The 24883-nt window shown below is 40.2% G+C and overlaps 1 protein-coding gene across 1 annotated transcript in view; it reads left to right on the top strand.

Moving 5' to 3' along the window:
- TDRD1 (tudor domain containing 1) overlaps positions 1–24883 on the top strand; it is a 51130-nt gene that overhangs the window by 9086 nt on the left and 17161 nt on the right. The window contains exons 5-16 of the mRNA XM_048504886.1: positions 1045–1150; positions 7696–7747; positions 9959–10063; positions 11824–12000; positions 13315–13458; positions 14243–14414; positions 15359–15436; positions 17726–17902; positions 18358–18465; positions 19205–19375; positions 22178–22432; positions 23648–23770. Coding sequence (XP_048360843.1) covers positions 1045–1150; positions 7696–7747; positions 9959–10063; positions 11824–12000; positions 13315–13458; positions 14243–14414; positions 15359–15436; positions 17726–17902; positions 18358–18465; positions 19205–19375; positions 22178–22432; positions 23648–23770 — 1668 coding nt within the window. The remainder of the gene's footprint in view (positions 1–1044; positions 1151–7695; positions 7748–9958; positions 10064–11823; positions 12001–13314; positions 13459–14242; positions 14415–15358; positions 15437–17725; positions 17903–18357; positions 18466–19204; positions 19376–22177; positions 22433–23647; positions 23771–24883) is intronic.

Raw genomic sequence — 24883 nt, 5'->3', positions numbered from 1 at the left:
GTCTTGAACAATTCCAGTTTCTTCACTGACCACCTTTAAATTGAGTCATTTCCCAGTGACTACTTTCTGTGCTAGAACAACATAAATCTTAAATTGTAGCTGAAGAAAATCAGTTCACATGCGTTGTACAGTGGAACCTTGGTAATCGTTTCCTTTGGTTTTCGTCCATTTCAGTTTTCGCCGGTTGCCCCTGGCCGTTTTTTTGCCTTGGTTTTTTCTGGGTGACTCAGTTTTCGGCTACGCCATTTGCGTAAATTTACGCTTTTTGCGTAAATTTGCTACTCCATTTGCGTAGCACATGCGCAAACGGCGTAGCTTTGGTTTTCGCCGGTTTCAGTTTTTGCAAGCGTCGCCAGATGGATTACTGGCGAAAACCGAGGTTCCACTGTATTGTTGATCTGTTAAGGTTGATATCATCTGCTCTGACTAGCAGCATCTTTTCAGGATCTTAGGTGGAGATTTTTCACATCCCCTGCAACCTGATCCTAATCAGAAGTGACCGGGATCACACTTGAGACCTTTTTTATGGAAAGTTGGTACTCTACTTCTGAACTATGATCCATCCTCAAAAGATCAAAGTATTTCTTGCCTCACTTTCTGAAGGAAATTATTACAGTGAGAGCCAGGAAGCTTCTGAAACATATCTTACCTGGATTAAGAATTGAAGGTCTCAGGCAAGAGACTTTTGACTTCCACCTCATCACAACATGAAGAGAAGGAACTACTGGTGTATCTGTTTGAGTGCTTTCATCTTGAGCCACAGGAATGCTTAGGTTACTTACATTTGCTTTCCGATAAAACATTTTATCATGTACAAGCATGTCTTTATAGACAGGCCTCAATGTAAGGCTGCCTCCATTTTGAATAAATGTTTGTGAATGACAAAGGTTTTCAGGTCTTTTGAATCTTGCTATAGGATTATAAGAGGTATTTAAAACTGGAGGTTCTAGGTAATGTTAAAAGGTGGCAATATATGATTCTTATAGTCAGAAAATAAAATGCTGAGCAATACTGTACATTAATAATACTTTTTAAAATCTTCAGGGTTCTTGAGATGTACACAGTGTAAGCATGTATATTATTGTTCTGTGGACTGTCAGAAGAAACAATGGGAAGAACATAGTTTTGAGTGCAAACCATTTAAATGCAAGTAAGTTAATACAGTTAATTTTTTGAATCCACATTCAGAAAAGGTCTTTTGAATTTAGTCTCTTTGCCTTAATTAATGATTAATTGATGTGCTGGAATATATCATGGAGATACTTTTTGGTTTGGCAGTTCCTAGGCCTTTGTAGAATGTGTATAATACCTAATGATCATTAAGGGATCTATGTAATCCATCTGAAGAGCCTTCCATTAGTTAGATGCACATCTAACTGTAACTTGATGTGGTTGAGCATGCACATAAATTCTGAGCAGAAAGAGATGGTTATTATTTTTGAAGATTAAGGACTGTAAAAATAAGAACCTGCAGCGAAAAGTGAGACTTTTATCAATAATTATGCAAAATATTTAATTTGATCTATCTGGTTAATGACCAAATGTAAAAAAAACTTGTTTTTAGGGTTAGTATTTGGTGCAGAAGAAACTAGAGACCTTATGGAAAGTACTTTATAATTTGGTGATTTTTTTTCCCCTTCATGTGTGTGTTTTTTGTGTTGGAAAGATTTTGAAGTACTAATAAAAATGTAATCCAAAAAATTACAAGCAGAAAGGTACCAACTGGATATTAGGATTTTTCTTTTTATATTAAAAGTTAGTTCACCATTGGAATTGGCTACCTAGGGAGATTGTGAGCTCCCCCTCACTAGCAGTCTTCAAGAAGCTTTTGAACAAACAATTGTCAGAGATTGTTTAGACTGATTCTACACTGAGCAGACCTGTTTAGTACCTTCCAACTCTGATTCTATATATCAAGCAGTATGATCAGTTGTCTATGACCACAAGACCAGTCTGTGTGATAGGTTAGTGTGTAAGGGGGAAAACAAGAATTCTTGTTTATACCATCTTTATTTATTTAAAAAATTTCTATGCTGCCTCTAATAAGGTCCCGAAACAACACCACAACCATGAAAGAGGGTTAATAACAGTTGTTTGGGGTATCTCAAATAAAACAAAACAAAAGTCTTAATCAGCTGGAAGACTACAGTAGAGGTAGTTTCTTGTGGAGGCAGTTGCAAAGTTGTTGGCACCAAAACCAAGAACACCCTTTCTTGGGTTGCCACCTGCATAGCATCAAATAGCAGGGGAATCCAAAGCAGGACCTTCAAAGATGACCAGAGTGGACAAGTAGGTCCATATGAGAGAAGGCGACCCTTCGGGTATATTGGCTGCAATGCCTATAGTGCTTTAAAGGTCAGTCCCTGCACCTTGAATTAGGCTTCAAAGCAAATTAGGAGCCAGTATCAATGGAACAAGACCGGAGTGACATGCTCAGGATGACCAATTCTAGTCTACAGTCTGGATGTAGCATTCTGTATCAACTGTAGTTTTTGGACAGTCTTCAACAGCAGTTCCCTGTAGAAAGCATTTCTCTTTTATCTTTGTAAAACTAATGTTTCCTTTATTGCAACCAACTCCATTCTAGACTGGACAAGGTACAAATATGTCTCTAAGCTGGATATGACCCAGCATGTGCCTTAGTGGAAAGATCTCTCTCTCCTGCCTGCCCAGGAAGGCCAAAGCTTGTGAAAGCACTGCTGCCACCTATTTGTCCACTGTTGCCTGGATTCATCAGCACCCTTGAGCTACAGACCTACTTGTTTAGGAGGATTGCAGATCCATCCAGAACAAGAGGCATCACACCCCCCCCCCCCCCCCGGCCACCAGTAGTACCTCCATTTTGTTGAGATTAATTTTTCGTTTGCTAGCACTCATCCATTCCTAAATTGCCTCCAAGTGTATGTTGATGGCCATTCAGCCCAGATCTCTAAATGCTCACTTCCGGCAGCTTTATATAGATGTTGAAAAGCATTGGGACAAGATAGAGACTTTCTTGATTCTCTAGCTGAGAATCAAAGGGGCAGAGCAGCAGTCTTCAGTACCACACTTTGAAGCCTGGGTTCAAGATAGGACTGAAACCACTGCAGAACAGTGCCTTCTAGTCCCAACCCCAAAAGATTGTTCAGAAGGATACAATCATTGATGGTATCAAAAGCCATCAGAAGACAAATTACCAGGGTTGCACACACTCTGCCCATTACCAAGTTTTCCAATAGAGTAAGCAAGACTTTTTAAGTCTCATAATCAAGGCTAAAACAAGACTAGGACAGATCTGAACAACTTGGTTCATTTTGGAATCCCTGAAGTTGTCCAGCTACCACTTGTTCAGTCAGCTTGCTCAAGAATGGTTCATTTAACATTAGATAGTAGTTACCCAACTCTCCTGGGTTCTGAAGAGGCTTCTTTGGGAATGGACACACAGCTGCTTGCTTCAAGGCAAGTGTGACTACCCCCTGTCCCTGGAAGGCATTTACAGTCTCCTGAATGCAATTCACCACCTGTTTGAGCAGATTTAAGTAGCCATGAGGGCAAGGATTGTACAAACAAGTGGTAGGTCTCAAACTTCCACACATCCAGTCCATATCCTTAATTAGGACAAGCTGAAAGGGTCTCCACAGCAGTAGACAGATCAACAGCTTGGGACTATTCAGCTCTGTCACTGCTAATGTAGAGTTAAGTCAGAACAGATGTAAAAGATTTTATCCACAGATTGCTTAACAGAATTATTGTAGAGAGCTGTAGGCAGGAACCCAATAGACTCATGACCAATTAGGAAAGTACTATAGGTCAATCCTGTGTAGATGCAATGGTGATAGAGAAATGTTGTTTCTTCACACCATAGAGTATGCTTTCAAATAAGCTCTAATCCCTGTCTTGCTGGATTCATCCTGAAACTTTCTTCACAATTGCTGTAGGCGTCTCCCTTGTTTTTTCATAATCTACACAGACACCTCAATAAACCAAGGGGCTGTATAGGTTCTTAAAGCTGAGGTAGAGCACCTAGGTGCAATTGTGTCAATTTCCTGGATAGTTTTTGCATTTTAGAGGCCAACCAGAGCATCAACAGGAATACTAACCATGTGAACAGAAAGATCCCCTCATGCCATCTGAAAATGTTGAATCCATTAGGCTATGGGGGTGTTCATGCCCCTGTGGAGTTTTGGTATCCATGAAAGTCTAAACCCTTAAAAGTAGGGACCGTTTTCTGTCCCCCTAACTTCAGACCGCCTTCTTTCTGCCCAGAGCCGAATACCAGATCAGGAGAGTGACCTGAGCAGCGTGTGAGTCCTGTTATTTATTGAGACAGACCCAAGTTAGTCATGAAGACCGTGAAATCCTGAGCCTCTCCCAACAAGGTGGCCTTGGCATGAATGTTGAAGACTCCTAGGCTGGCTGGTATGGGGCACTGCAACCCCATCTCCAAGAACCAGTAGAAGCATGGAGAAAGGGTCTGCAGCAGGCTGGATGGTACACTAGTTGAATCCCAATCTTATTTTTGTACTTCCAACATTAGATACCCTCAAAACCAGTAGCGTCTTATACAGGGACAATTTTGTAAGCTTTTTAGAAGAAGGGTGGAATACATGCAAGAAGTCAAATGAAATGGATATTTTAATGGTATACAAACTAGAATATTATCTATATCTAATAGCAGCTCCATCTGCAGGTATCTACATCCAGAGATCAGGGCCTCACTCAAACTAAACAGATTTTCTGCAAACTTGGGGGATCCACAAGTGCACTGAAAAATCTGAAATTACAAAATTACACAAGGGGGGTTTAAATTACACAAGGGGGGTTTAAATTACACAAGGGGGGGGCGTTACATAGTAATTTTTGTGCATGCTCAGAAAACACACTTATCTGTAGAACTAGCAGCAGTGCCAACCAGGAGCTGCTCCCAGGTGCCATAGCCTTGGCCAGGCTCAAAGGCATCTGGTGGGGTCTGGAGATATGCCATACTTGGCAGTTGGGGAAATGGGATTCCTCCCCACATGTCTTGTGAATCTACCATGGGAAATAGGATTGCCAACCTGCAGGTGTGATCTGACTATCTCCTAAGAGGAAGATGGGAGGCAGATAAAAAATTAGTGGGTGAATAGCTGAGGAGAGAATGAGGCAGTGAAAGGTAAGAGTGAGTGTGGCTATCAGTGTTGGGTTTGTTATCCCTTATAATAGCAGAGAGCTCACACATGCAGCAAAGCATTTTCTGGTTTGTGTACTGCTACTAAACCAAGTTACACACAGAGCCTCTTTATCTTTGCAAAACTAATATGCTTCCTTTATTGTAATGAACTCACTGGACTGGATGGGGTAGAAATAGGTTTCTACGCTAGTACAACTAACTATGATGGCGAGAGATGCAGGAGGCATCTCCTGCCCTCATGATGCCAAGATGGAAGAAAGTGGTGGAGAGAGAAGGTGTGAAAAGAGAAGGAAGTTTTCCCTGAGAATCAAAGGACTGGCATCAGAGCAGTAGAAAAGAGGATGTTCTGTGTCCTGATCTGTATCTCTTACTCTCTTATAGTCCCCACACCTTGAAGTCTGGGTTAAGATCCAGTTCAAAGTCATTCACTTCCAACAGCCAGAAGGAGGGAAAGGGAAAATAATGTGGGGAAGGGAATAGAGAACTTCAGGGTTCCCTACCATGTAAGTGAGGCTAGCCCAGTAACCAGCAGCTGCCCATAGATTTCCTAGGTAGAGTCTGCTGAAGATGGGGCTGAAAACAGATAAAGGTAAGTTGCGTGGAAAGGAGAGAAGAAAGCAGGAAGAGAGGCTTTGCGGGCTTTCAGGGAGGGAAATTGGAAATTTCGGAGAATAGGAAATAAGATGCCCCTCTGCAAATCCTTGCACATTCCCACATATCAATATCTAGTTGTGAACATGATCCCTCACTACAATTTGAAATATCTGCAGATGATACAACAGTGATTGGTCTCATTCGAGACAACGATGAAACCGCATACAGACGGGAGGTTGAACAACTAACCTCGTGGTGCCACTGGAACAATCTAGAACTGAACACACTTAAAACCGTAGAAATGGTGGTAGATTTCAGGAGAAACCCTCCCATCCTACCTCCTCTCACAATACTAGACAACACAGTATCAATAGTAGAGACCTTTAAATTTCTAGGCTCCATCATATCTCATGACCTAAAATGGTCACCTAATATCAAAAATGTCATCAAAAAAGCACAACAAAGAATGTTCTTTCTGCGCCAACTCAGGAAGCTCAAACTGCCCAAGGAGCTGCTGATACAGTTCTACAGAGGAATCATTGAGTCTGTCGTCTGCACCTCTATAACTGTGTGGTTTGGTTCTGCAACCCAACAAGATCGACACAGACTTCAGAGAATAATCAGAACTGCAGAAAAAACAATTGCTGCTAACCTGCCTTCCATTGAGGACCTGTATACTGCACGGGTCAAAAAAAGGGCTGTGAAAATATTTACTGACCCCTCGCATCCTGGACATAAACTGTTTCAACTCTTACCCTCTAAACGTCGCTACAGAGCACTGCACACCAAGACAACTAGACATAAGAACAGTTTTTCCCCGAATGCCATCACTCTGTTAAACAAATAATTCCCTCGATAATGTTAAACTATTTATTATATACTTATTATATAATTACTGCACTACTTTTTTCATCATTCCTATTACCCATCTCCTCCCACTTATGACTGTATGACTATAGCCTGTGCTGACATTTTATTTTATTTTATTTTATGATTTTACATTTTATGTTTTCATTACTACTGATTGTTTCCTGATTGCTTACTAGACCTATATGACAATCATTAAGTGCTGTACCTTATGATTCTTGACAAATGTATTTTTCTTTTATGTACACTGAGAGCATATGCACCGGAGACAAATTCCTTGTGTGTCCAATCACACTTGGCCAATAAAGATTCTATTCAATTCTATTCTATTCTATTGGGCTATATATGCCTGTGGGGACATTAAAAATCTGAAAAAGAAAAATATGCTAGGGGGGTGGGGGGGAGATGCCACTATAGTACTGTGAAATTTCTGCTGCTATGTTAGAGTTGCTTAGCAGCCTCAATAAATATTACTTCAGCAAAGAAGAGAATGGAGTTGGCAGGAGATAAGTGGTTGGAAAGAGAATGAAGAAGAGTTTGGATTCCCCCCCACACACACACACATTTCTTTCCTGTAAGGAGTGTCAAAGGGGCTTGCAAACTCCCTTTCCCTTCCTCTCCCCACAACAGACACCTTGTGGTGGCTGGGAAGAAAGGAAAGAAAAGAGACCATGAGAAAAGAAGGCAGCATTGTGGGTGGGAAAGGAAGGGAGAAGAGAGGGGGGAGGGCGGCCTGTGGTAGGGCCAGCAGGGGGTGCCATTTTACCTTCTTTGTAAATTTCCCACTTGTATGTTCTGTTTTCCATAGCAGGTTGATATCTCCAGTTCTAATTATATATGCTGTATTGAATTTAAAATGTATAGATTTCATTAGATCTCTGAATTAGATTTTCCAGTAAGGATGAGTAGTCTTTCTATTTTTTGACCAATAATTAGAAAAGGATTAAAAATCAGTATTGTTTTAAGCTATTTCTTAAAGGATGTAAATATTTGCTGTTCAGAGGTCAGATGTTCAGCTTTGAATATGTGTTCGAAACATAAGCTTTACAGACTTGTCATGCTAATAGCTAACCATTGCTTTTTAGTACAGACATAGCAGAAGATAAAGAAAAATCACTGGATAAAATCATGACAAAGGTATGGTTATAATTTAATGGAAAAATAAATTCTCACAATACTAGAACCAGGGGGCATACATTGAAAATGCTGGGGGGAAGAATTAGAACTAATAAAAGGAAACACTTCTTCACGCAAGGTGTGATTGGTGTTTGGAATATTCTGCCACAGGAGGTGGTGATGGCCACTAACCTGGATAGCTTTAAAAGGGGCTTAAACAGATTTATGGAGGAGAAGTCGATTTATGGCTACCAATCTTGATCCTCCTTGATCTGAGATTGCAAATGCCTTAACAGACCAGGTGATCGGGAGCAACAGCCGCAGAAGGCCATTGCGTTCACATCCTACATGTGAGCTCCCAAAGGCACCTGGTGGACCACTGTGAGTAGCAGAGAGCTGGACTAGATGGACTTTGGTCTGATCCAGCTGGCTTGTTCTTATGTTCTAAATTATTATGTGTAAATGGTAGTACTGTTTATCATAGGATCTGTTCATTAGTATGTACAGTGAATTATTGGATGATACTATAGCACTGAAAAATATTCAAAGTGTTCAGCATCCTGTGACGACAAGCTGAGATCCAAAAGCCCATTGCCACTGCATGTTAGGGTTGTTTCAGCGTTCAGAACAACATTTGTGGAGGTGCATGGGAATGAATGAGAAAGCAAAAACTGCAACATTTTGTTTTCAGTGTTCACTTATTCTTCATGTTGACTATTTTTTGTTCTTGATCTGCTTTGTTTGCCACAACTGCAGAGCAATATAGCCAGTACATTTTAATGTCCTTTGTCCATATACTGCCAGGCAGTCCAATGCAGAGCCCTAGGCATTTGGGGATGGCTTCAGAGGGCTTTCCAGTAGCACAGGAAAAGGGTGGGGGAGAGAAAACAAACGAAAAAACACCCCAGCACTGGAAAGTTCTCCATAGGACTCAATTGACTTGTTCAGGCTCCACGCACCAAGGTCTAAACACCAGTGGAAGTCAACTAAGGTTGGTTCAACCCCTGGGAACGCCCCTGTTTTACCTATGGAATTGGTGATGGCATGGGAGCACCAGAGGGATGCCAGGGGTGCCATGGCTGTCCACCAAAGTATTTGCCCCTCTACCCTGGGGTAAGTGCCTTGGGCAGGGCAGATCGGGCCACCTTCACAGCATTATTTGACCCCTGGATTGGACCATTAGCATAATATTATTTTATGTATTTCAAACTCTGTACTTCAAAGATCACTTAATCCTCTTCAGATCTAAAATTCTGTGACACAGTGTGGCTGGCTTATTCAGCAAAAGCAAATTGTTACCTTCAGTGACCAACAAATACCTTATATACTCGCGTATGTCTACTTTTTCAGCACACTTTTTGTGCTGAAAAAAGCCCCCCTCGACTTATACGCAAGTGAACGGCTGAGCTTGCAGACCTGCAAAAAAAGACTTGCTTTGGGGCAGCGGCTGCCATCACCACGCAAGCATCTTGTTGAGCATCTTCCCTATGAAACTCTGAAGAGATACTGTCTGTGAGAGTTATATATTCCACTTCAGAACTTTTAAAGTTATTGTTGATACCATACTGTTTTTCTTTGAAATAAATATTCAAAAACATTTTTATTGGTATCTATTTTTATTTTTGAAATTTAGCAGTAGCTGCTGCATTTCCCACCCTAGTCTTAGACTCGAGTCAATAAGTTTTCCCATTTTTTTGTGGTAAAATTAGGTGCCTCGACTTATATTCGGGTCGACTTATAGGCGAGTATATACGGTACCACTTATGTTGTTGCAACTTAGTTCCATTTTCTTGTTTGGTAATAGTTCTATGTTTCTGATTTTGTTTTTCTTATGGTGGTCTACTATGCCATAAAAGTTAGTGATGGCTCTGGCCATTTTCTAAAAACATAACCTTCAGGGCACACAGAGGTTTACAGTATTACTTAGCTCTCAGCCTACCCTAATGTGAATCTTTCATTTAGCACAAGAGTATTTTGAACAGCACTGTGTATTGAAATTATGAATCAATAAATATTAGGTTGATGATGGTACATGTAAATCTTGAAATCACGTTGGAGTATTTAAAGGCTGCACTTCTAGTATGTTTCAGCTAATATAGTGGTTCTTCTAAGTAAACATACTTATGCTGTTGTGTCTTTTGGAGCCTTTTGAAAAATTTACCATGTTTGATCACTTAAACAATTGATAAATTTGGATTGATAAACTAGCTTTAACCATCTACCTTCTTATAGGCCAATTTATTACCTATGGTTAATAGTTCAGCACAAGATGAAGGCAAGAAAATAATGTTCCTTGAGTTAAATACATTGCGGCTCAAGAGAAACATGATAATAGAGGTTAGTTCTGCTTTCAGCATGTTCATTTTTCAATTTTTTAATTCACCATGTTAATTAATGCTGTGGGATTTGCTTATTTTCTTGGTTACCACATTTTTCTGATTTGTGATATCTTTGTTTCCTTCCCTGCCTAATCAGAATAGTAATGTAATCTATATATATAAACACAATATACCACTCACTCACTGACTGACTCATCAAAAGAACTTAAAAACCACCAAAACTACAAAGTTGAAATTTGGCACACCGGTTCGTTATGTGCTTTAGGTGCTTGCTAAGAAAGGATTTTCCAAAATATTCACTTCCACTCGACTTATTAGATATTTACTGTTCAACTCTTTACTGGCCATCTGCACAAACATTTTAAGAGTGACAGTTAACACCACGAGTTTCATAACCTTCAACATGGTATTTTCGATGGTTTTTTAGTTCTTTTGATCAGTCAGTCAGTGAGTTGTATTTCACGTTTATATGTATAGCTTCGTCTCACAGGACATTTCAATGAAGGGCACTTTGAAGCTCTTCCTCCATTTGTCGCATCAACAAGTTCTGCTAATGCCCATCAAACAACAAGCACGATTGATCCACTGGTGCGCCAACTTCATTCTAACACCGCCCTCTTCAACGCATACAAACCTGTTCCTTCTGCTGAAACCGCTTAAGGGAGAAGAGGAATTAAACGCAGAAAGCGATTTACATATTGCATTAGAAAAAGACAACTACAGGAAGCTGCTGCAAAATATGCGAAAACCAACCCATCAGTCCACAGACAGGCTGTGAGGAAATATGCTGCATGTCACCCCAAAGTTCACAAACAGGCTGTAAAGAAGTATGCTGAATGTCACCCAGAAATTCATAGAGAGGCTAGGATGAAGTATGCGTAGTGAAGCACGGGTAGCCTGCTAGTTATATATAAACATAAGGGAGCTCTGTTGTAGTTACTGTTCGCTTAGCAATATCAAAGTTTATTGTTGCCATAAATAACCTGTATCTGGTTCTATAAATAAAAAAGTTTACAATAATGTCTTATACACACAATAAATCTTTATTGGCATAACTATGAGGAGTTATACATTCCAGCGTCAAAGTTCATTTATGAAAAGGATAACGTGGATTAAAAAATTTAAGTTAGTTCAATTATAAAACTAAAAGTTTATAAAACAAAAGGTATAATTCAGTTAAGATTAAAAGCCAAGTTTAACAAATTTCTAGTAGATCCCAAGTCTCAACATGTTTACTAAAAAGGCATAACTTTCCCCATGATCTATCTAAGGTAGTATATAAAAATTAATAATACAGAGTAATTGCATTTTGATATAGAAATTACGATGGATAACAGTGAACTCCTGAAATCCACATTCTGCAATGTAACAATAATGTCTTATACACTAACCCAGGAGTCCCCAACATTTTCGAGCCAGGGGGCATCATTGGAATTCACCACAGCATAATGGGGGCATCTACAAAATGGCTGCATCAAGTAGTGGAGCAAGCCATAAAATGGCTCCTGCAGCTTACTTTCAGTCACACAGTGAAGATGTTTGCTGTCGTGGCAAAGTTTTTAAAAATCTGCACAACTAATGAAATCTCCAGTGGCCAATCAGAAGCCATCCCTACTTGGCTCTGGCCGTTTTCTAAAAACACTTGAAAGACACCAGGAAATGTCTCAGCGGGCATTATGTTGGGGACCTCTGCACTAAGTGGAACTAATTGCATCTGTCATTTGAGACAAACCTATTCCAGTATGACTTCCTTTCTAGGGGACAGTAACTGTCTTCAACAATCCTTATGATTTCTACGTGCAAATAAACTCGCCTGAGGTTCTAAATAATATCAACAAACTTAGTGTGAAGTTGAAAGACTATGATGGAGTCACTCAAGAGGAATATATTCCTTCCAAAGGAGAAGTTTGTGTTGCAAAATATTCCTTAGATCAGGTGACTTGTTTTCTATTTGTGAGTTCAAAAAAATTCTAATGCTAGTTTTTCTTGGTAGTATGTCAAGAATATGTTAGTATGATAGAGAAAGGGATTAGAATAATAAAGTGGTCAGAAATATTTGGCACAATGCTTTTTGAAATACAACTTAAAATCAGTGGCGTATCTGCCTAGGGACAAGGGGTACCCCTTGTCCCCGGGCGCCACTCTTCTGGTCACATGGGGGCGCAAAATCAGCCCCCCACGTGACCAGGAAGTCCTGCTATCTCCTTGTTTTCGGGTGCCTCGACTCCGTCCAAGGCACACAAAAACGATGAGGCAGCAGGACTTGCCTCCAAGCACCCTCAATCCCACCCTGGACACCCCCCTCCCTTCCTCCCCCCCTGCCAGCTGGGCTCCCAGCTGGCAGGGGGAGTCTGGGGGGGAGGTGGGCACCCTAGACCTTTCCCATGTCCATGGTGACATGGGCGGGGTCGAGGGCAGTGGGGGTGGAGCCTGGGGGCATCAGGGGCAGAGGGGGGCCAGAGGCTGGGGGCGTCCTGGAGACAATTTGTCTCCGGGCGCCATTTACCCCTGGAACGCCTCTGCTTAAAATAGTTTTATTTGTCACTTTTTGTGGGATTTAAAAAATCAGGTTAGCAATTCTTCATAACAGGAATATAGACTGTAACAAAATAATAGAATTGAGAAGTTTGAGATGGTTACGTTTGAATATTATATTGTACTTCCAGATATATCAAGGAGGTCATTTGCAAGTGTTTAAACTTTTATTTTCTACTGGGAGTGATTTCGCTTTGCAGTCATTGCTTTGGTTCTTAAACGTAAGCTTCTGGCTTTTACATAATGGTTTTGTAGTTGTAGAAGTTAGGAACATTAACACACTTCCCCTATTTCTCTCTCAAACTGGCCTGGGATCACTCATGTGAGTATTTTCCATTTAACTCTTAGAAATTACTTTATAAATCTTCGAGCTATTTTCCCTAGAAAACTGGTTATGAATCCTGTCCTGATCCCAAACCTCAAAATATGTTCCTTCCTGTGGAGAATATGTTCCTTCCAGAGGAGAATCCTCCACCAGACAGCTTAAATCTCACATAGCTTTTCCAAGCTCTGCCTGTTAACTTCTTTCCTAGTTAACCCTCAGTTTTTATTGTCCATTTTATAATTGCCACTCTCAGAGTTCTTATGCCAATCATGCCCGATTCTGCTATGGCAAAATCTTAGGATGCCTCAGTCATAGGGAATTCTTTAGTCTGGAACAAGTTACAATTTGTGTTTACAAAAATTAAACTAAAATCATTTGTTCACATCCAGACCTGGCACAGAGTGCTAATAAAAGATGTCGATATCATTAAGAAGAGAGCTCAGGTGCTATACATCGACTACGGAAACGGAGAAAATACATCACTTTGTAGAATCAAACGCTTGCGCAAAGATATTGCTATCTTTCCACCCTGCGTAAGTATACACTTTAATGTCTAACGAACTAGTAAATAAGTTTACTGTGACAGAGTAGGAAGGAATGTACAAATATGCCTTTTTATTTATTTACTTTCTGTCCAATGGGGAAGGTGTTATGGCCAGTCCTCCGTTCTTGCTAGCTACAACCTGCCTCCTTAGCTTCCTTGGCAGCCAGCCCATGACAGTAAGACCCAAATGGGCTTGCATCATTTTCCTTTCCTCCATTGTATCCTCACAATAGCTCTGTGAGGTAGGTTAGGCTAAAAACACGTGACTGACCCAAGGTTACCCCAACAAACTTCCATAGCAGAGTAGAAAGTTGAACCTCGGTCTCTCAGATCATAATTCATCACTCTGACCACTAAACCAGTTGGATAGTCTCTAATATACAGAGAGGTAGCCGTGCCAGTGATAACTCATCATTCTAACCCCTGAACCAGTTGGATAGTCTCTAATGTATCTAGAGTAGCAATGCCAGTGGGAAAGTCAGAAATCGTGCCTTGTGGAATTGTACCTGCTCTTCGGGGTGAAATACTTCCTTTTATACATTGTGTTTTTAAAAGAACATATTTGATTAAGTACACGAAATGTTTAAATGATGTCACATAGCAGTCATACTTCTGATGTTATTACCAGTGCACTCCTATTTAGATTTCATTGGACTTAGACTGGAGTATCATTAACTTGGCCATTTGAAAGCTTTTTACTATTAACGTTTTAAGCATCCTTAACAGCTGGTAAACAGCTGGTAATTAAGAAATGTACTTTGATTTGATTTTAGGCTGTTAAGTGCTGTGTGGCTTATGTTACCACAGCTAAAAAAGAATGGGATGCAAATTGCAGCAGTGCTGTTGCTCCACTTCTTATGGGAAAGTGTTGTTCATTGACCATTGTTGATGTTCTGATGGATGAGATGACAACCTTTGCTGTAGATATTGTCCTGCCTGATTGTGGTAAGTTTGGTTGTTCAGTCTTAATAATTTTCTAGAGGGTTTCGTTGGAAACTTTTTCTGTTCAATTAACATAGGCATCAAACCTAGTAAAATTACTACAACGAATATAGTAAATTCACAGCTAGTGAGATATGAAACTTGTTAGACAGCTTTGTGATGGAGTTTCATGTAGAAGGTGCTAAATCATTTTTGAATAAGGTTGTTCACCATTTCTTTCTCCTTGGCTTTTTGTCAAATTGATAGCTATTTTATTACTTTGAGTGTCTTGTAATTCCTGCCCCAACCAGGTGGATGCACAGAATTATTGCACACAGTCATGTGTTCAGGCTGTTTCTGCTTGTTAGAATCTGTGGCCTATGTATTAATTCAACATTGGTATTAGAAGAAACTGAGGGAAATCGGTTTCAAGTAGCCAGCTCAAGGTTGACTCAGCCTTCCAGCCTTCCGAGGCTTGTAAAATAATCACCAGCTTGCTGTTGCTAAAGTTTAGATGACTGGAGAAGGCAATGGCAAACCACCCTGCAAACAAACTTCCTAGCAAATGTTGTGATGTGACGTTGCCCCATGGGTTGGTGCTTGCAGGTCAGTTGAACACTGAACACTGGTGCTTGCAGATCAGTTAAACACTAGCTGTCATGACTCATGCCAAACAAATAGGTTGTTTTTAAAATTTTTGACTCCAGTAGTGTTTTTGCATAGAGATGTGTTTCGATTTAATCACAAGTCCTGGAATCCTATGTCTAATGCTCAGGATTCAATTATTCACTGTAATTTTTAAAACATATTTCAAATAGCGCTGATCTGGAGAAAATAAAAACCGTAATTTAAAATTAATTATATTGTAGCTGTCCATATATGAATGTTCATGGATATAACTTTTAGGTAAGCATTTGAATGACCTACTGCTGAGTATTTATAAATATATTCATAAATATATATTTTAGGTAAGCGTTTAAATGACTTACTGTTGAAAACGGGACAAAATTTAAAGGATATGAATAACAAAGAAAATTCAGATGCTGGTGAGTGTTTAAGTTGTTGCTGTTGTTCTTTTTGATTTTATTAGGGCTTATATGAAGGCAGGTAGTTATGCCCAGAGGCGTATTTGCCCGGGTGCCCCCATTTAGTCACGGGGGGCGGGGTGCAAAAATTTCAGGTTCGTGTGTGTGTGTTTTTTGTATTTTTTTAGTATCTTTTTCAGTTTTTGGCCTACCAGGGGCACAGTTTTTAGACTAGCATCACCAACATTTCAGGGATTTTTCAGGAGACCCTCCTGATGATACCACCCAGGTTTGTTGAGGTTTGGTTCATGGGGTCCAAAATTATGGACTCCCAAAAGGGGTGCCCCTATCCCCCATTGTTTCCAATGGGAGCTAATAGGAGATGGGGGCTATACCTTTCATAACTTTGGACCCCCTGAACCAAACGTCACCAAACCTGGGTGGTATCATCAGGAGAGCCTCCTAAAGATACCCTGAAATTTTGGTGCTGCTAGCTTAACAATTGCACCTCTGACATCAGGCACCCTCCAAATTTCCCCAGATTCTCCTTTTAAATCCACCCCCTTCAGGATGGACTTAAAGGGAGAATGTGAGGCCCCCAGTTTAAACATTGAAAGTGATGCTGTTTAAGGGTGGTGTATAATCCACCCCAAAACAGCATCACTTTGAATGTTGTGTTAACTGGGGACCCTAGATTCTCCCTTTAAGGTGGATTTAAAAGAAGAATCTGGGCTCCCTAGTTTAAGCACCATTGAAAGTGATGCTGTTTGGGGGTGGATTCCACTCGAGGTGTTTTGTGAGAGATAATGCTGATATTCGTTTGGTAAATGTTTTGCTGGGAGTGATTTGTGAGACATTCACATGCTTAATACCAACTTGCACTGGCTTGGAGCTGTTCTCAGGCTAACAGCCTACCTCATAGGGTTGGTGTGAGGACAAAATTAGGAAAGAGAGTTGGTGGGGAGAGAACCTTGTTGCTGGGGGTGGGAGGTGTTTTGTGAGCTGGTGCAAAAAATAATTGGTTGTGGTGGGGGAGGGTGGCTGCCCATGGGGGGCACCAAACTCAGGTTTTGTCCCCAGGCTCCAGTTTGCCTAGATATGCCTCTGATTATGCCCCTGCAATAGATTTAATTATTGATGCAGTCTTAACTGGAGTTGCAGGAATAACCATGCAAATGCCAGAACAAGTTGTAATGCACAGGGAGTTGAGTTGCTGGAATCTTGGTTGCACACTGGCGTAACTGTTCAGGGAACTGTCTTTTCTTGCTTAATAGAGATGTGACCACTGAGTGGTTTGGAAGAAGTAACTAGTCTATATAAACTACCGTAAGTTATGAGTTTCTAGTGTTAACTCGGAATGAGAATCTTGTAAGGTTGACTATACTTGTGAAACCATAATCTACTCATTCCCATTTTTATCTTAAAATCTGCATTCTCATTTTCTCCACTTTTCTTTATACTGTCCTGGGCACCGGTGTCATAGCTCAGTTGCCTCAAGGAGGATTGATGGTTCTGGGCTCTGTTTTACTTGTCAGCTATTGCTGTGTGAATTCTATTGAGCATTGTGTTCTAATACAATTGTATCAAGTGGGAGTGTGTAAGGACTTGCATGAGACATCTCATTTCCCCCCTCCTCCATTATTTCCTCCTTAGACTTAGAAAGAGCCCAGAAAGTGCAGCTCAACCAAATTTCATTTCAGAAGTGGAAATGTAGGGAAACGATGGGATTGGTCAAATGGAACCTGTTAGGGAAGGTTAAATGGGTCAGATGATCTCAGCATGCTTGGAAATGGCGACTAGGTAAGGTGACACCAGATCTAAGAGGATCTCAACATGATTAACCAGCAAAACCAGAGAATAAAGTGCCCAAGCAAGTGAACAAGGAGGAGCCCAGCCTCTGTCAAGCCAAATGTTAGTTGACAGTAAGGTGAATAAAGAAAATAAGAAGATTATATTGCTAACAACATTATGATAAATCAGAAATTCTTTAAATACATCCGAGTCAGGACACTCACCAGGAAGGTGGTGGGGCTTGTATAAAAGAAAAGTTTGCTGAAGATGGCTCACAAAAAAACAGAATAACTGATCTAATCTAGCATGGCTACTCCTCACATTTTATGAGGTTGTGCAATGAGTTCTTCAAGACAGTACACTACCAACTTGATTATTAGTATGTTTCACCTTTAATTGCCCTTAAAAACCAATACAAGTCACTAATTGAATTTATTACATATTCATTTTTTATGCCTAATAAAGGTTTTTGGATTGGATTGGATACATGTTCATTTGTTATCTTTTGTTTTTAATTAGGTCCAACCATGGAGAAAAGCTCCACACAGGAAAAGACAATAGAGGGTAGAGATGTGGTTCATAGTGGTTGTCTAATCCCAGAGATTAATACAGTGTCTGTAGGAGATGCATTTTTGGGTGTGGTTGCCCACATACAGACACCCGAATATTTTTTCTGTCAACTCCTAGATAATGGCCGTAAGTCCTCATTTATTTATTTGAGATGTAAACATTTGAATGTGATTTGATCTAACAAATGGAAAGTATGTATGAGTTTTGAATGTAGACAGAGTGAAGGAACGAATATGTAGCCATGTGGTTCCTACATGCTTAACCACCCAGCTACTTACCACATAGGCTGTAAGGGCTTTTTTGTGCACTAAAGGTCTGAAATTGCTTTCAGACAAAACTTTGAATCTTGATCAGTGTAATAAGCATTGGAATTTCAAGTAACTTACTGTAATCACTTCATATCGCTTGTCTGTTCTCTGAAACAGATTGTTCTTGTTCCTGTTGTAACAATGATAATAGAACTAAGACGCAAGTCTTTCTTGATATAGAAATAAATGTATGGTAAAATCTTAGCTGATACATGAACAGTACTATGCATTTAATATATGACATTTTCATATAAATACCTGTGTTGTAAGCAGGTAAACTTACTGAGCTTCAGACATCCCTAAGTGAATACTGTGACAAAATTTCTGCTGTCCCTAACTTCTGTCCATCAGTAGGAGACACATGCTGTGCTCAGTTCACAGGTAAGGAGTAGAAAGAAAATGTCTGTCTTGTAGATATAGACAAGTGCCTGAATAAAATTAATTTATCAAATACTAAAACAGATATCACTGGCCTTCGATTATATGTGTATGTGTGATTTTTATAGCCACAACTTTCATGAAGTTCAAATAGACAATATTGATGATGGTTTTGCATATATTATTGACTATATAATTAATTACTTTGTCTTAATGTGCATCATATAATTTTGTGCCATAGCATTTTTGAACGAGCAACACGTTTTAAATATACTGGATAAACTTAATAAATCAAATTTTGTTTTTCCTTTCATAGACATGCTTCTCTTTTTTTCTTTCATTACATTAAATGTCATTATGTTAGAGAAGATTTTGGAGGCCTATTAACTTATTCTATGATGCTTAAAACCTAAGTTGCATGGCCACTGCTCCTGTTGATCTGCCCTTCCTGCTGTGAAATTGGTCATCCTAGGACAGTTGAAAAAATTGTAAGGAAGCCCTCTAGTCCTGAAGCAGATCTAGCCATGGTTCCAAAGTGGCCAGTGAAGATCAACATTGATGGCACAGTTTGGATTTTTTGTGTTGTGTAGCTGTATAAAATGTATCTAGCTCTATTCTGTAATAGTGGCTCAGACTTGATGGAAATAGCTTGTGTTATTCTAATAAAAGGTAGTTTATACAATTGAAATTTTAATAAGAATAATTGCTAAACTACATGCCTTACTGTATTTTTGTTTTCTAGAAGACAATCAGTGGTATCGTGCATCTGTTTTGTCTTATGCAACTGACAAAACTGTTCTAGTGGGCTATATAGATTTTGGAAATTTTGAAGCTCTTCATTTAAGTAGACTTCGTCCAATAATCCCTAAATTATTGGAGTTACCAATGCAGGCTATGAAGTGTACACTAGCAGGTATGAGACAGAATGAATATCGACAAAAATAAATTGCTTTCCTGCATATCACATTTGGATTTGTAATTCATTTTTAATTGTATGAAGCATAAGTAGTCTCAGTCATTGGGGAACTGCCTACTCTTTGCCTTAGATAACAAGAATGAAACCTCTCTATGGCCTTCTATGCAGACCCATATCAGTCTGAACATGCGCAGACCTGCTGCAGAAGGGATTAGTTAGCTTCTCTGAAGAACTGTCGAGAACTCTCCCAAGCATTCTTTCCCCCTCCTTTGGGAAGAAAGGGGGAATTTTTCCTGCTGGAATGCTCATGTGGAAGGTGAAGAGAATGCTCCTTTCAGTTCTCTTTTTGCTGCTATGTGCAGAGAATAAGTGTTTTGCTTCTCAGTGTCTTCTGTGCCATTTCTGACAGTAATTTTTTGATGAAATGGAGCATAGTAGGACACTTTTCCGGAAATGTTTAAAATGTGGAGCCAATAGCAAAAAATGATGGCTACAAGGAATGTTTCTGTGTTTGGATAAAGGGCACATTCTGGCCCCTTGTCCGTCCTGTTCTCTTCTTACTCCAAGAGCTTGTAGTGTTCGCACTTCTCATCTGAAGGCAGCACTTTATGAACAATCATTGGCTCCAGACACTTCAAGCAAGGTTAGTAAGCCTTCCAAAATCCCATCTGTTCTACTGATTCTGGCTGGCAGGGCCCTTTATTGAGCCAGGAAAGGGCATCTTCCCTCCTCCTCTTCTGAAAAAAGGGGACAAGAAGTTGAGACCCATGGAGTGGGTTTCCTCTTCAAGGGATTTTGAGGGAAACTGTCACAGGTATAAGAGATGGTGCAGATCTCCCCGTTTGTTCATCTGCATCGTCTATCAGAGGTCAAAGTCCACTGAGGGGATATTGGCGTAGCCGTACCCTGTTGCCTCTGAATATTACTGGGGAAAGGGAAAAGTGTGGCACTGGATTAATCTCAGGGTCAGAGATCTCCACCAGAGTGCCGATGCTGGTCAAGGTCATCCGCCCAGCTTTAACGTAGGGAAACCATGTTAGCTGAGTGAAGAGAGAAATCTTCACGTAGCAGCAGCTCGTATTTGGTTTGGAGTCAAAGCTTTCAAAGTTGGTCATCTACTCATCATCTGCCAATTCTGCTGCCAGTGTCTTGGTGCACCTCATCCCATGCATTGTCAGTAGCTAGCAGGTGTTGGCACCATTTATTCCTGTCACTGCTACCTCACCAGTGACACATTTTCCATCATTGCCCGATGATCAGAGAAAGTCTTCTGATAATTATATAGTTTTTGTGTCAGAGAAACCAGTTCAGGGACCTTCAGCACCAAAGGACCTGCCTTCAGTCTCCATGGAGAAGACCAAGTCTTCTCATCTCTGCTGTGGCATCTAGGAATCACGATTTTGCAACCAACTATAGCAGTCTTGTACACTTGGGTCTGTTTGGTCCATGGCAGTACCTGCCTTTCTAACTAATCCCTTCAGTAGCAGGCCTGCCCTTGCACAGACTCATGTGTGCCTGCACAATGAACAACAGCTACAGGTAAGTGCAACATTGTTCTTCTGCTTGTTAATTATGTGTGTTTTTATTTCACCCTTGAGACAAATTTGACTTTCTAAATCACAGAAATAAAAAAACCCTTATAGATTACAATTAAAATTCAGTAAAAATGTTTTTTGGGTAGTAGATTGATTTCTATGAATAATGGAGGTATGTTTGCCCTTTGAGTTCCTTCCACATGATGTTCCCATTGAGGAGGCAGTGTTTTACTGCATAAGTGACCTATTACCAGCAAAGGAAGAGCCAGAAAAACCCCTTCATAATTAAGGCTTCATTGTCAAACTATGTTTGTTTCTAGGGGGAGGTAAAAATTGTTTGGTTATATTTTTGTGATTTGTGTACTTGTCATTTGCTTTTCTAAACATATCATGGAAAGTGACTTGTAAAATAAACTAAACAGACAATAATATAGCCTTGTCAAAGGCTTTCACAGTTGGAATCTTGTGGGTTTTTCGGGCTGTGTGGCCGTGGCCTGGTAGTTTTAGCTCTTACTGTTTTGCCTGCTGTTTTACAGAGACAGAAACACGTCTTACTGTGACATACCTCTGGAGATGCCAGCTACAGAAGTGGGTGGAACCAATTAAGTTCACCAATTAAGTCAGTTAGGAGCTAAAACAGCCATTCCATTGCCACACAGCCCAGAAGAGCCAGACAATAATATTCTTAATAGAATAAGGCCTTTAAGTAATAATTAAAATAAAAGCAGCAGCAAAAATTCGCTGCTTTGGATTCCCATTGGGGAGAAAGGAGGAGAGTATAGATGAAGGAAATAAATAAATTACTGGATGAACTTTCTAACCTACAGTGAACAAAATCATGTGTTTTTTTTAGGGCAAAATAGGGCAATACATTTCTCTGCACTCAAATCCCTGTCTCAGGTCTTTATTAGATGAAACAACTGATAAAGCATCTATGAACTTCAAAGGACAGAAAACAATATATGGAGAATACTGAAGTATATAGGGCCCAATTGTCAAGGGCTTCATATGTAATCAGCTACATCTTCATTTGGGGCCCAGAAACCAATGGGAAGCTAAGCCAAAGTGGCGATTAGTTACCAACTTTGAATCCTATGGCTTGAGTTGTAACATCCAGACTTCAACACTTGTTTATATAAAAGTTTATATGTTATCTAAATGTTGGGAAAATACTGTGTAGATTTGTATAAGGATAATGTCCACCATGTACCATTTGGCTGTAGAAAAGCATGAGAGGAGGAATGTTGTTGTCCTTTTTTTCCAGGTGTAAATCCAATATCTGGAACCTGGTCCACGGAAGCAACTTCTTTAATGAAAGCACTGGTACAAAATAAAGTGGTCACCGTAACAATAGTGGATAAAAATGAAAATACTTTTGTCGTGGAGATTACAGATGCATCGGTGACTCCAACAGTAAATGTGCATGAGAGCCTTTTAGAGTCTGGATGTGCACGGAAAGTTGATGCTGCCGTCTTGACAGTGCTTGAAAGGAGCACTGGAATACTGCAAGAGGTGAAGGGTAAGTGAAAAATGGCTGTGCAGCATGCTACATACGTACACCAATTATGTCAGTTGTAAAAATATAAGAAGAGTTTGGATTTATATCCCCCCCTTTCTCTCCTGTAGGAGACTCAAGGGGGCTGACAATCTCCTTGCCCTCTCCCCCTCACAACAAACACCCTGTGAGGTGGGTGGGGCTGAGAGAGCTCCGAAAAACTGTGACTAGCCCAAGGTCACCCAGCTGGCAGGAGTGGGAGTTCATAGGCTAATCTGAATTCCCCAGATAAGCCTCCACAGCTCAGGCGGCAGAGCGGGGAATCAAACCCGGTTCCTCCAGATTAGAATGCACCTGCTCTTAACCACTACACCACTGCTGCTAATTTGAATATACTTTTAGAGTCAGTAGTGCCCTACATTATGAACTTTGTAATTTTAACAGGTTCAGCTTCCAGAAAGTTTGCAGTCATCAGAGAGCGAAAATGCTGTCTGTTCACTGGGTACTAGCTCTAGCCATGTGTTCTGTTAAATGAGAAGTAGAGTGTATTTGGGGATGTTATTGAGGAAGTTTAAGGATATTTTGATTAGAAATATATTGTGTGGTTTATAGCTGTAAAAAAAGTTTTTAAAGACACACTACAATGAAGCTCACTCAGTGAGCTCAAGCCATTCCTCCCAGATGTAGTTGCTGAGCGTCTTCTGCACCTAGAGAGCCATAATGAGAGGTTGTAATGAGGCTTCTCTGGAAGCAGGTGAGCATCACTGTCTGTCAGCATCCTGCTGCATTATCATAAATATGAAAACATTCCTCCTTCTACCTCCAAATGATCCTCAGTTAACATTAGTAAGATCTTGCAAGATCATTTTGACTGTAAGAATTTGCAGTGTGCAAACAGTTTAACACATTCAGTAACTGCCTATTGTAGTGACCAGTAGACACCTTTGAAAATGTCCGCTTCAACCAAATGGGTTGTTATAATATCTGAAATTCTTCATATGGGTTCTGCGCTGAAGTAGCTTTGACACATTCTAGGGCAGTTTTATTTATTTTTTTGCTTGTCATTTGAGTAGAATGCTATCTTACAGCTTCCTTTTGAAATTTGGATTTTGAAACTTGGTTTAAAGATTTCAAATACTTTAATCAAATGGATCTGTGATTCAGATACAGGCTGATCAGTGTAGCACTAGAATAATGTACCATGAACATAATAGTGGACTTTTTTGTCTTTACCTATAGATCAAAAGCCGGACAAAGTTGATTGGTCTTGGGTCACATTAACACCCAAGCAGGTGGTGAATGTCATGGTGTGTATGCTCTACAGCCCTAGAGAATTCTATTGCCAGATATTAAACAACCACGGTACATTTTATTTCTCAGTTTTTAGGGTGATTTTGGGCGTGGTGATTCTTTTCTGTATGCTGGTATCACCTTAAAAAATTATACCATCACTTCAGGCATGCATTTAACTGAAGCCTGTCATTTTTCTTGCCGAGCCAGCTGACTCAGTTATAATTGAGCCTGAAACCTAACAGGTATTCAGTATTTGCTTTTTAGTCACACATCTATACATGCAAATAACAGACTTATACCAGAATGCTTCTGACTTGTGGAGTATATACTTTTCTGCAGAAGAGAATTGAAAGATTGTTTGCATTCTTCTGTTCGTTGCATTAAAAATTAGGGATTATTTATTTAGCAAATATTTGCAGCTGTCTGAAGCAGCTTGCAATTAAAACATTAAAGCAAAACCATTAAAACCAAGCCATTAAGAAACAAGGCAGGCCATTAACCCAGCATGATGCACACACTGAGAAGCCTAAAATGATATAAATAACCATTCTCTGCATGGAAGCAGACCCTGAGAAAGATAAAAGGTTGACCCAGAGTCCACATTTCTGCACTCCTCAGCAATTTGGCCAGTGTTCAGAAGCGTGGCTTAGTACTTCACTAAATGTGGCATCTACACATAACCACCATGGGGATTGACAGTCACACTGAAGTCCATTTCCTGGTTAGACTAGCATAGGGCTGCCCTTGAAGATGTCCGGAAGCTGGAGCTGGTGCAGGACATGACAGCTCAGGTGCTAGTGCACATCATCACATAACACTTGTCCCATCATTTTAAGATTGTTTTATGATGCTTTATTTATGTGCCCTGTCAAGGGACTTCCATGTCAGGCAGGAAATAAGTGCAGAGAGAGAGAGAGAGAGCCCTACGGATAGGGACCGTGGTGTGAAACAGAGGTTCTTCAGTCTCCCCACTCTTGCCATTTTCTTGAGCTGAAAATAACCCTTGGGGCAGTTTCCTCACTTGAGTAACTCACTAGGGGGCTGCACAGATTACCCAGTGGGGTAGGAAATGCACTCCACATACCTTTATTTTCAGGGGAAGAGCTATAGCCACAGTGAATCAAAATCTTGGATGCTTTGGAGTGGCATGTTGAAAGTAACAATGTATAGTGCGCAAACGGA

This window comes from Sphaerodactylus townsendi, linkage group LG08 (genome assembly GCF_021028975.2).
Source record: "Sphaerodactylus townsendi isolate TG3544 linkage group LG08, MPM_Stown_v2.3, whole genome shotgun sequence".
Taxonomy (NCBI): Eukaryota; Metazoa; Chordata; class Lepidosauria; order Squamata; family Sphaerodactylidae; genus Sphaerodactylus; species Sphaerodactylus townsendi.
The sequence above is the reverse complement of the archived record's forward strand: the minus strand, read 5'-3'. Positions and strand labels throughout refer to the sequence as shown.